The following is a 13,531-nucleotide window of genomic DNA, read 5'->3' on the forward strand; positions in this document are numbered from 1 at the left end:
ATCAAAATACAGCATTCGAGGTCATAGCAACAAAAACAAATCTCTACACTTCAATATTTATATCAAAATTTAAGATGTTGCCTTTAATTATTCCGATATCAGCAGTACATGAAATTGATTATGATATCTACATGATTGATAGAGTATTGTTTAGCATATCTCATGGGCTTGGGATCCTATGAAACTAAGTTAAGGGGGTATGTTAGGTTCAGTATGCCTGTCTTTACCAGTTGTTCTTTACTCTCTCTCAAGTTCATAAGTTGTAGGTTTCCAATTTATTTTCATTTTGAGGTTTTTTCTTAAGAATTATGTCCCTTTAATTATGATTTTTATGTGAGAGCAAAGGTGTAGTGTGTGTGTATATAATATATATGATAAATGTACATGTATTTTTTCTGACATTTCCTACATTTCCATGTTTCTTTCTATTTTGCAAACTTTTTCGGATTTCTACTCACACTTAATCTCTACAATTGTCTGTGAGTATACTAACTATTACGTTTTTTAAATATATTGCACGATTACATTTTTTGTTCTATAAATTTCAGTATCTTTCTTTTTTGGTTTTTTTTTTTAATTGTGACTGTGTATCTAGACTGATATCAATGCATGAAGATGGCTTTAAACAAAGCTCATCAAAGCCGAGTTTCAGATGATAATCTTCTGTCCTACTGAAGCATTTAGATAAATTTTTGTCCAGAACTTTACTGATTTTAATTTTAATTTTTCTTTCTTTAAATCTCTGATTTACTTGCATAACTTCAGAAATAAATTAACCGTTTTGGTTTTTCAATATTTCAGTGTCTTTGATGCTGTCTGATAAATGGAAATACAATGTTTTTAATCCTTACAATGCAGAAGATAAAATGAATTTAGAAAATCTAAAAACATGTTCATCAGTCATTCTAGATAAAAGTGATGATTTTCCTGTTTCGAGGCTGACATACGTTGTGTCAATCCGTTAACACTATGTGAACTGTTGCTCTTCTTGATTGTACGTTTTGAGCACGTTAGGGCATTGGTTACAAACGTACGCATCATTGAGTGATTTAGTTTGAAGATCGCCTGACATAGAACCGTTAGTGATTACGAGAAACAGGTATTTTTGTAAACCCGGTAATGAAGTTCATTTGCACAGCGAATTGATAAGCATTGTTTGCCTGATAGGTAATTAGGTTTTTTTTCCAGTTTACTTTATCAGAGAAAAACTATTTAATACATAAATATAAAGTAGATTTCAACTTTGAACAACTGTACTTCATTATTGCATCTATTTCTATAATTGTATATCGATATTTAGAACAAAGCAAAAAAAATAGGATTAAAAGTTTTCAATACAACATTTATCAATTTCAAAATGCATAGAACTGAAATATGACAGGATAAAGCAAATAGTATCTATGACAAATTCAGATTAAAATTAAAAGTGATTATAATTTAGTTCTGCCCTCGATAAGCTAAAGGCTACAATATTTTGAGCTCTAATTGATTTGCATGGAACAAATTTAAACTTGGTGTGGTCATAGTTAATTGTTGATTGCTGTTGTTGCTCAGTTTTCCCATTCCTAAAATATCCATTTTCTAATTCAAATATTTGATTATGTGAATTATTTTTTTACTATGTTTTTTTGTCAATGAGCCTGTTTTGCTGTCATAGAATAATTTAATTATTTCACTTGTAATTGAACATTTATTTACATCAAAGTTTACTGACCTAGTAGTGACATTATCTGGATATGTCAAATACAAACGTTACAGTTTGTTGTGGGGATTCCAACAGGTAAATCTCCAAATACTTATCAGATTAAGTCTAAAATGGCATGCTCAGGAACAGAGAATATCTTGTGGTTTAATTTAAGGGTTTATGCTACCTTTGTCTAAAGTGTTCTTCACTGTTATGCATTATCTCATTACTTGAACATTTTTGAAAGGGATGGATCTTAATGCTTGACCTTATAATTTTTTTAATTTTTATGCAGTTTATAAAAAAAATAAAATAAAGGGAGATAACTCTGACATAAATAGCATAACTGTTATGTTACAGGCAAATAATTCAAACACAAACCACAGATCCCAGGTATAGTATGTAAGGTAGCATACACCCTTAAGGGAGATAATTCAAACACAAATCACAGGTCCCAGGTATAGTGTGTAGCATACACCCTTAAGGGAGATAACTCAACCACAAATCACAGGTCCCCGGTATAGTGTGTAAGGTAGCATACACCCTTAAGGGAGATAAATCTGGCACAAATCACAGGTTCCAGGTATAGTGTGTAAGGTAGCATACATCCTTAAGGGAGATAAATCTGGCACAAATCACTGCTTGTATATGTAATATGTAAGTGGTGTATGTCTTTTAAGCATTATAAACCCATTTAACTTTGTATTTTAACAAGTGTTCTTTTTGTTATCAGGAACTCCAGCCAAACTGGACTTGGATTATTCTATGAAAAACATCAGCAAATACAAAACAGATAGTGTGCGGATCCGATGTGAGATATCCGGAAATCCGCTTCCTCGCTACAAGTGGTTCAAGGACACTGTTCCCATTGGAGAGAATGAGGGTCGTATCAGTATTAGACAAACTCCTTGGGGATCACGGTAAGTAAATGATAGGGTTAAAGTTGAAGGTCACTGGAATATAAGCCAGATTGCTTTGGTTTTCATGACATTTCAACTCCAAGAGCTATGATTATCTGTGATAATGCCTCATAATGGTGATTGAATGTACACCTCTCTCTCAAATAAGAGAGAAAACAAAAAGGAAAACAATGGTGACAAAAGATGGTTGCTATTTTAGATTCTGTTTCTCATGAAAAGAAAAATCCCAGTAGACTCTGTGAATCACATAACACAAGATTTATTTATTGGCTAAGAATATCACATGACACAAAATATATTTATTGGCTGAGAATATCACATGACACAAAATATATTTATTTGTCAAGTATGGTCATTGAGACATTGTTAGGGATACATAGATTAAGGGGTGGGCTTCTTACAGAGCATGGGCATATTGGAGACAATGTACACATAAATATTTAGTAGCAGTTAAAACTTGATGAAATTCATTGATCATACATTTGTTACTATTAAAAGGAAATATAAAGGCATTAGGTATGCTGCTCTCCTTAAAAGGAGATTGATATGCTAGAAAGTCGTCTCAAGGAAAGGCTAATTATAAAAAGAATATATCAAGTTGAAATTCAATTTTCTTATGGTGAATTATCTGAAAGATAATATGTTTTTTTTTAATGTTTTTATACTGATATCATTGGTAAGGCAAAAAACAATTTAAAGTGGTTTCACCAATTGCACTTTAAAGATTAAAGACTTTGAAGTCTATAGAATGATGAATTTTAGTCTCTAGTGTTCATATACTAATGATTACAATACCATGTATAACTACCCCCAGAATCGTACATTACAATAAACGCAATTATGGAACAGCCAATTATCTTGTGCAAGAATAATTACTAAATGTGTACCAAAGCATTGCTATTAATTGGTGTACTTCTCGAAAATCAATTTAGACTTAACGAGCTAAGGAGATACCTGTTTGGCTTTTGATGGAGAGCCTGGAACACCTGTTGTTAATGGAAACAGTACCTGTCACTGTGGCAATCTATGGCTGCAGCACCACTCTGAAGCTAGTTACGATGGAAAAAAAACCCATTCTAGAGAAAATTAAGATATAAATTGCTGATAAACCAAATGATCCATATTCTGCACTACCATCTATATATAGAATTGGTGTGTTTATTGCCCATTTCTCATTGGCTGTTTATGTGACTCTAATCTCTTAAGCCAAAAACAAGATACAAGATTTATAAGTTAAAAGATTTAAATTTTGGAGATAATTATAGATTTAATGACTGCCGTGTCAATGGTTTAAACACAATTCTGCTTGCAGATGTTCGTTATATGTTTTTTTTATTACATTTTTTTTTTAACTTTTGTAATACCTAATTTCACAATTAAAATTCTGAAATTGTAGTTGATTGCTAAAAGACAAAAAGTTACCTTCCTCCTGGAAAACAAAAAGGCGGTTACTGTATTAATCCTCAAATTAGCCCCTCTCCTATAGTGTAAAAGTGAAGTACTGCATTTATCTTCAAGTTAAGTGCTCTATTTATCCTGAAATACTCCCCTCCCCTAGTGTAAAAGTTTAATACTGTTTTTATCTTCAAATAACCCCCTCCCCTAGTGTAAAAGTTTAATACTGTATTTATCCTCAAATAACCCCCTCCCCTAGTGTAAAAGTTTAATACTGTTTTTATCTTCAAATAACCCCCTCCCCTAGTGTAAAAGTTTAACATTGTATTTATCCTTAAATAAGCTGTTCCCCTTGTGTAAAAGTTTAGTACTGCATTTATCTTGAAGTACACCCCTCCCCTTGTGTAAAAAATTAATACCGCATTTACCCTCAAATAAGCCCCTTCACTAATGTGAAAAAAATTTTATGAGAAAGGCTAATTTGTTAATCACTTAATAGCTTACTTTTAGTATTATTCGAAAATTGATGTTTCAGCTGCAGATCTTTTTCTGCCAATTATTAATGGAAATAATTTCATGATATTTATAATAAATCTTAAAATGTCTCATGAATACTGACATTATTTTATACAGTCCAGATTTTTTTTTTGTCTCAACTAGCAAAGCATTTTGTTCTGACAATTACAAAAGTACATTCTATAATCTGAAACTCTCTGTAATTAACTGACCCTGATCGTTGTGAGGTTGTTAAACCCTTAAAAAACAACAACAAAAGAACAAATTAATATTTAATCAATCTTACAAGGATTCAAGGGGAAATATGCAAATGAACAGGCCCACAATATGAAGATCAGTTTACAATGTAGTATATATTAAATTGCTTCCCTGTTAGAGTGCGATATTAGATCGTACTAGATCGGTACTAGATCAGTCTCCTGTTGTAGAACAGATGCCATCTGGTGGCAAATAGGCACATCACATGTAACTGTTGGATGATAGAATGGTGCCACATTGGTAATTGAAAACTGAATTTACCCCCATAGAAAAAAAATTGGAGACAGAGATCTTAGAGAAAAGTGAGAAAATAAAAGATTTAGAATTTTGGATGTCAAGCACGAACCAGGTTCGCCATTATTCCTATGAACCCAGGCAGCCCCCTGTTCCCCCAGGAGTTGACAACTCCGAGATGTATGGCCATTTTGTCACCCAGTTCCCAGTTAGGGTCAAGTTGTTTATGGAACTCCGGCATGAAATCTTTTTATTTTTAATTTCACAATATCGTGATTTAAAGACTTTGTTGCCACATAATTTTTGCAGAATTTGATTGAAATCTAAAATATGAAGTGTGATAGTCAATGTAATTGTCTGATGAAACCTATTAAAACCAACTAAGGGCTCAAGCTCCAAATGGAGATATATTAAGTTAAACATCTTTACTGAAGCCATTGTTAAGATTTTGAAACCCATGTTTAAAATATCATATTTACCAATCGAAAGCTTTGAAAGTAATTTTGGAAAATTTACTGAATGAATAAATCTAGATTTAAGTATGGAACACTTCCACAGAACAAGAAATGTAAACTCTTTTAAATACATTAATGTGTTCTTGACTTACATTGTCTCTGTCCTCGTTAATCCTCAATATCCACGAAACAAAAGGACACTTAAGATTTCCGTAGAAGTATATATTACACTGACAAGTCGTTACAATGTTTTATGGAGGAAAAGTTAAGAGGTTATAAATATATAACATCACTCTTGAGCGAATAATGGAAATAACAGATTGTGTTAGGATCGTTACAATTCTCATCACCTTTGTAAACTCATTCTTAGACAAAATTGATTTATTTTGTAAAGATCACCAAATGTGATGAAAACAATTTAATTGTCATTATCATCTGTACTAGCTTTTTTGGAGTGAGTTAGTTTATTGACACCATAGGTTATACTGATCATAGAATTTCCTCAATAATATAAATCAAAATTAAAATTTAATTTTAATTAATGTAAATTATAAATAATTTTCTTGAGATTTTTTTTGTGACATTTTATGATATATTTGGAAGAACAATTTAAAAAGCTATCCTGTCTGATCATTACATTGGTAGATATATTTAAAGGTTGATCAGACTGAAGGTTAAAGATCTGGTCAACTTGACATAATATACCCATAATGTCAAGCTATATTGGTTGGATTAGTTATCTATTGATAATTTCATCTGGGTTTATTTTATATAGAAATTTTCTTCTCCAGTATCCATGCACAGAAATCTAACTGCCCTTGCTCGGACCACAGGATTTTGAAGTTTATCAAAATGCATAAGAATTACCTCATAAGCTGTTATTAATTCATTTAAATATTTCAATATCATTACGCAAGGAGGGAAAAAAATTTATGTTTAGAAATGCAAGCAAACCAACTAGAATCCCATCTTTAGATTGATATCATACTAAGTCAAAAAGGCATAGAATTCCTGGATACGAGATTAATTTGATCTGACCTTCACACAGGTCAAGGTCAATGAGGAAATCTTTCTTAACATAAAAGAATGTTCTTTAATCTTTTTTACTGTACATTTATACAGATCAGTGTAAACAAAACTGAACAATAAACATTTCTCGCATGCCGCAAAACGATTGTTGATTGCAGTCACAATACAAGTTAGATTGATGCTCCTGATATTCCGCCCGCTCAAAATCATTGCGTTTCCTGTCACCTGATTCGATATAAATGAGAAGTTTTGTTGTCCCGTTTTGGCGAGGTTAGATTTATACAGTGATGTTGAATCACCTCAAACTGAATCATTACGATAACACGTTTATTTATGGTCGGGGCTTATGGTGTAATTTTCCCCATTTTTTGTCCGATAAAGCCAAGATCTGCGATTGCTGGCAATATATTATACTGACAACTAGCAGATTGGAACGAAAAGTTGTCGAAAGCAAATCAAATATATTTTACAATGCATTGATTTTTCCCCCACTGTTGTAAAAGGGCTGGTGGGTTGTCTGTGTGCCACTGTCGGTATGATACAGAACCTGTCTAGATCACTATAAAGTGATCCGTGTATTTAATCAGTCTCTGGTGAAAATATACTTTATAATTCCCATCAAAGAACCATGCTGTTTAAAATATTTAGTTTGTCTATTAGAACTCCTACAGTTTGGAAACTCTGGGTTTTACTGTATTTTATTTCAGCTGAATTTTTTGTTTCAAATATTGAAATATATAACATACACAGAGCACACATAAATTTTTACGAAAATAATAGATTTTAATTCCAATACCGTATTTATCCTGCTGTAATCCCAGGTGACAACAACACATATAATCTGTGTTGGACATGGAAGTGAAAATACATATGTTGGAATTTTTCCTAACCTGCATTAGATAAGGGTGGGCTTATTACCAGTCATGGCCTTATCCCTAGACAAATATGGTATGACTCTATATGTATAATACTTCATGCCAGGAATCTTTCACATTTTTTTTTGACAATTTCACCCAATAAGAGGGCATGCTGGCAGAATAAGCCGATATACAGTTTTTCTAATCCCTAACATCTTACAAATGGTCAGGGTGAATCTTAAAAAATGGCAAAAAGGTTTTTATGTCAGAGGGTAAATATTCCCGAGGGGAAACTTTTCCCTATATATGCTGTATTTCCTTGAAATATTTTCAGATTGATACAGAAACAATTGAATACAATCTGGTTCAAATACATGTATCACAAAATAATCAATATCCAAATGTGATTTTGTGAATTGTGTATGCAGTATCTAGGACTGTTTCAGCCATGTAGACTAATTTTCAAGAAAAATATGAAAATCCAAAATTTGAACCTTCACACCTTAAATGGAAGATTGTTTCATGAACCCTGGCAAAGGCTTCAAAAAAGATTGCTTCATGAACCTGGAATGAGGCTTCAAAACGATTGTTTCAGGAACCTTGGAAGAGCTAGGCTTCAGTTAATTGTTTGTGCATTGACCGCGGGGCTTCAAAAAATGTCGCTCCAGTTGTTTATGTTGATATCCTGATATAGATGTTAGTATGTTATTTTCTGTGTTGTCAGGTTGAAGATCGAGAAACTAGAGCCATACGACAGTGGCTGGTACATGTGCCGAGCGGTCAATAAAGCTGGACAGGTCAACACCACTGGGTTCTTAGAGGTCAAAGAAGGTAAGACAGACCAATCGCTAAAAGTTGGCTCGTTTAGAATTACTGGAACTAACGCTGTTCGTCTAGACTTTGTCCAGTTTATGTACGTATTTGGCATAGCCAGATTATTAGGTGAAGTGAAAATTCTATATAATCTTCCTAATTTACGCTTCATTTGTGAACAACATTTTTGAAGCCATTTTGTTTTTTGTCTTTTTAGCAACTTCTTACAAATGTTGCATCATGTATTGTCAACTTGTCAACAAAATATTGTTTGACAAATCTGTATAACAAGTTTGATTATTCAATAGAAATACAGACTATTAATGAATGTTTGTGTTGCCAAATTTGATTGGATTATTCAAAAGAGATATCCATAGTAACAAGCTTCGTATGACATTGCTGACACAATCTTCCGGACGCCATCAGCTTAAATTTACATTTGATTTGGTTGAGGAAGCATTTCAATATTATAATTCTTCTCTGAATTTTGAAATTTCATCACCAATTTAGTGATGTACAAAGCTGTACTATTTTTACTCTATTTCAGGGTATCCTCCAATTAAGGACAAGGATTCAGGAGGACGAGATGGAGGCAGACCTAATCCTCCCGACATCAGTGATAACACAGACAGGTAAGGGTCAGAGGTCAAAATGTGTATACCCTAGGACATGTAAGGCAGTTTGAAAGACAAAGGTCAAAAGGTCAATGTGGCAAATTGGTAGAGTAATATAAGAAACAGTTCAAGGACAACAAAGGTCAATAGGTCACAAGGTCTATGTGGCCCAATGTTAGAGAGATACAAAAATAGTTTAAGGACATAAAGGTCAGAAGGTCATTTTGGCCCAATGTTAGGGGTGGTATAGGAAATAGTTGAAGGACAACAAAGGTCAAAAAGGTTAGTGAAGCATCCAATGAGGAGAGGTTTTAAATGATCAATGATGAAATATCAGGAAAACAGTTTCATGAAAGATTAGAAGTCCACATGCAGCTTTTGTAATTTTAATTCTTGAACCTGATTAATTATTTTGAAATCTTTACAGACATGGACATCTTGATATGCATATAAATTTGTCCTAACAAAGCTTGAAAAACGGAACATTTTGTGAATATTTTCAGAATAACTAGACACATATTTTTTTGGGTCTGTTTCTCAAACCTCAGTCTAGTGGTGTTGAAATCAACACCATTCATAAAAAAGCTGTTAACTTCCTGTCAATCTACAAACAGAGATATATGGGTAATGATATATACATAGGATGTTTATCTAGGTCTCCTTTCACCCCACTCTGACTTCTTTATATGCATTTTAGGACACGTCTTGTTTTGATTTGTCACCGAGGCCACTATACAGTGTACATGTAACTACTATGGAAATCATTGGAATTGTACATCTTTCTAGTCAATGTTATCGAATGTCTTGTTCGCCTAGCTTAGGGCCACGGGTCTTCTTTGTGTTGCTGATTGCCTTGAAATTCAAGATGAGTAGAAATGGGAAATCCTACCCAGCTTGAACAATGGTTGGGGGCCTGGTAGACAAAGCCCTGTCACTCGGCAAATTAATGGCCAACGGTGCTGCCATCTAGAGGTGACACTCGAAAGGTCACATGCAGACTAATCTAGCTGTAATATTACGTTTGATTGGTTAGAATGTCACATTTTGTCACTTCAAACTTGAAATGTAGATCGGAGACTTGGGATGGGGAGTGTTCCAGGCCTGTTATTTCGCATTTCTACCAATTAATTTTATTCCTTTTGTGGATATAATATTCTAGTGGGAGGGTGTTTTTATTGTATGTATCAAGCAGATTTTAATAACTCCAGGCAAAATATTTTGTTTCAAACAATAGGAGAAATTAGATTGTAACGTCCAAAAAAACATGTGTCACTTTCCCTGATTGACCCCTGACCTGCAAGCGCAGGCCCATTGACCTTTTGTCCTCAACGACCGATATCAGTATCATTGATAATGTGTGTAGTTCTTGTATATGGTGTGTATCATGGACATTTAAACACAATATGTTGATAATTTGATATTATCACTACAATGTGCTTATATGGCCATTTAACACAACATCTGTCTTTTTTTTTAGCAAAGAAAAATGCACATATCACAAGAAAATTTATTTCTTAATAATCCGTATTGAGATTATACTGATTCATAATTCAGGACAGCTAGCTAGCCTATCGATCATTTTACGATGTTAAACATGGAGAAAAATAATTTTCCGCAAAATATCCCTGACATAGATTAATTGAGTCCTATATACATTGTACCTGAGGTATTTCATTGGTTCGTTCATTGTCAACCCTAATTATTTTGTTTAAGTTTTTTTTGTGACTTGTGCATAATTAGTGGACCTATTTATTCAATTTTTTTATGGTATATTCCTATTAAGATCCAATAGAATCCTTTTAATATTAGAGATAAATGATTTTAGTATCATATCTATCCTATGATAAGTCCAGGGAAAAAAATCTACATTATGAATAAAAATAAAAGTTGGCATCATTGCTTACCTTGTAAACAATTTTACTGAACTGTAATATGTATGGGTGGGCTTATTGCCAGGCATGGGCTTATTACCGGATAAATACAGTAAGGAATTAAAAATGTTATTATTGAAACATATGTGTGAGTTTGGTGTACCTATTTCTTTACAAGCTTCTATGGGAAGTATGATCCAGACATTTACAACAAGTAAGTATGCAGGAATGTCCCGGATAGTTTACGTATCGTACTCCACATGTTAAAACACCTCACAAAATATACTATATATACATTTTCTTTTGTATCTATTTATCAAATGCAAATTTCAAAATATCTTACAATTTGAATCAGTGTGGCTGCAGTGTGTGCAATAAATCTAGTGGGTAAAATGCTATATATTTTACGCTTTAAAATTCATTGAAGTCATCTCTCAACGTATTTATCAAATCCAAATTTCAAAATCTATTTTTGATTTGATTTCCTAATAGTTTCCTTGTGCCAAATTCAAAAAGAAAATCTCATTTTGCAGAGTTGACATGGAGAGTACGATTATTGCGTAAACTTTGGGATAATTCTATGTTGGAACAAAGACAGCATTTTTAGCTTGTATTCACATCCTTGCCAAGTGTAGTATATTGTTTCACTTTGCTGTTTGGAAACTTCTGCCATTTTCCTTCCTGACTTTTAAATGTCTGCCATTTTTCTGACCTGCTCTTTTCTGATTAGGCCATCTGATTTTACATTCAGCTAAAATAACTGGAAAATATATTTCCAGTAAAAATTTTGCTTTTTATCTTTCCTAACAAACATTTCATAAGAGAGGGGAAGCAACTCTTACTTATCCGTACTTTTTGTACAAGAAGGGAGAGAACTCTATTAGAATGACTGCATTTGCCTTTTCAAGCTTGTGTTTATAATATATACATTGTAGTTATGTTGAGTGTTGTGCTTGTGTGTTTTTGTGTTGATGCTTTAAATCATTTATTTACAAAACATGCTACATATGTAAATAAAAAATTATGCAACACTACTGCGTAGAGTTAAAAAAAAAAAAAAATTTTTGAAAATTTCAGAGTTTTTGTTTTTATTTTTAAACTTCATGAATTTGACAGTAATATCACAAGACGTTTAATTCAAAAAATTTATTTATAAATTACAAATTCTTTCTGAAAGTAATAACCAACTATTGTAACAAATTTCTTCTAGATAATCAACAAATACAATTTTCTGTATCAATTAAAACATCAAGGTAACACTTTATTCATACCTCTGTAATTAACAAATATTTGCTCAAATATAATATTCATATACTTCACACTTACAAAATTCAACTCTTATTACTAAACCAAATTTGCATACATGCATATTCATTTATCATTCTCTATGCGCTCATTAGAATATGCTAAGTTGTTGGCAGCAAGGCATGGCTCATTGATATTGAAATATATTTGTGGAGATTGCAGCGTTGATTGGTTTGATTAATCCATATCTTGAAGTTTTGAAATTTTGTGTGTTTTTAAAAATTTAACTGACAATTGAATACATGAATATGAAAACATATTGATTGGTGGTGCAGTCAGAAACTCACCTTTCACTTAAAAGCAGTTGATTATGATTAAATATCTAATATTTTCCATTTCAATGAATCACAAAAAAAATCCGATTTGTTTATATTTATGTTGATATTTTTCAAAATTTATAGATATAATTTGACAATAATTGTACTTTGTTGTGTTGTAACAGTGCTGTTTACTGATGTTTGTTTGTGAAACACGACATCTTTGAAAGGCAAATGCATGCAAATTATACGGAATCATTGATATATCAATTTAGAAGAGAAGATTGCTTTGAAGACATTTTTTTTTTGCGTATGGCTGTAAATATTTGTGGTCCTAGTGAATGCTTTGCTCTGTGGAAACATTGTGTAACTAGTGAGTTCCTGGAAGATAACCCAGTCTTGTGTAAAAAAGTCAACCTTGGAGTAATGTTTTAAGGGAATACTTTTGTTCTTAGAAAAGTCTTTTATGATGACTTGAATTATTTTCCTTTGTATATTGGTACTGCCCTGGATTACCTCCCTTTGTATATTGATACTGCCTTGGATTACCTCCCTTTGTATATTGATACTGCCATGGATTACCTCCCTTTGTATAATGGTACTGCCCTGGATTACCTCCCTTTGTATATTGGTACTGGCCTCAATTACCTCCCTTTGTATATTGGTACTGCCCTGTATTACCTCCCTTTGTATAATGAAACTGCCCTGGATTTCCTCCCTTTGTATATTGGTACTGCCCTGGATTACCTCCCTTTGTATATTGATACTGCCCTGTATAACCTCCCTTTGTACATTAATATTGCCCTGGATTACCTCCCTTTGTATAATGATACTGCCCTGTGTTACCTCCTTTTGTACATTGATATTGCCCTGGATTACTTCCCTTTGTATAATGGTACTGCCCTATGTTACTTCCCTTTGTATATTGGTACTGCCCTGGATTATCTCCCTTTGTATATTGGTACTGCCCTGGATTACCTCCCTTTGTATATTGGTACTGTCCTGTATTACCTCCCTTTGTATATTGGTACTGCCCTGGATTACCTCCCTTTGTATATTGATACTGCCCTGTATTACCTCCCTTTGTTTATTGATTTTGTCCTTGATATTCCCGCTTTGGATACTGAATCCTCCTAGGTTATCTCCCTTTGTATACTGATACTGTCCTGATTACCTCCCTTTGTTTTAAAGAAGACCATGGCTTTGCATTGTAAGTGTAGCCACACATAAACCTATTGTATTACTCTGTTTATCCAATTTGTATTTATGGAGGACATATTTTGGTCTTTTATCTTTTTTAAAGATTCAATAATTTTTTTTAAA

General features: G+C 32.9%; 1 protein-coding gene across 1 annotated transcript in view; it reads left to right on the plus strand.

Annotated features, from left to right (window-relative positions):
- LOC117326047 (inactive tyrosine-protein kinase transmembrane receptor ROR1-like) overlaps nt 1-13,531 on the plus strand; it is a 224,569-nt gene that overhangs the window by 199,730 nt on the left and 11,308 nt on the right. Inside the window, 4 exon segments of the mRNA XM_033882638.1 lie at nt 2,418-2,604; nt 8,073-8,179; nt 8,709-8,793; nt 10,825-10,860. Coding sequence (XP_033738529.1) covers nt 2,418-2,604; nt 8,073-8,179; nt 8,709-8,793; nt 10,825-10,860 — 415 coding nt within the window.

Source organism: Pecten maximus, chromosome 4 (assembly GCF_902652985.1).
Source record: "Pecten maximus chromosome 4, xPecMax1.1, whole genome shotgun sequence".
Classification (NCBI taxonomy): Eukaryota; Metazoa; Mollusca; class Bivalvia; order Pectinida; family Pectinidae; genus Pecten; species Pecten maximus.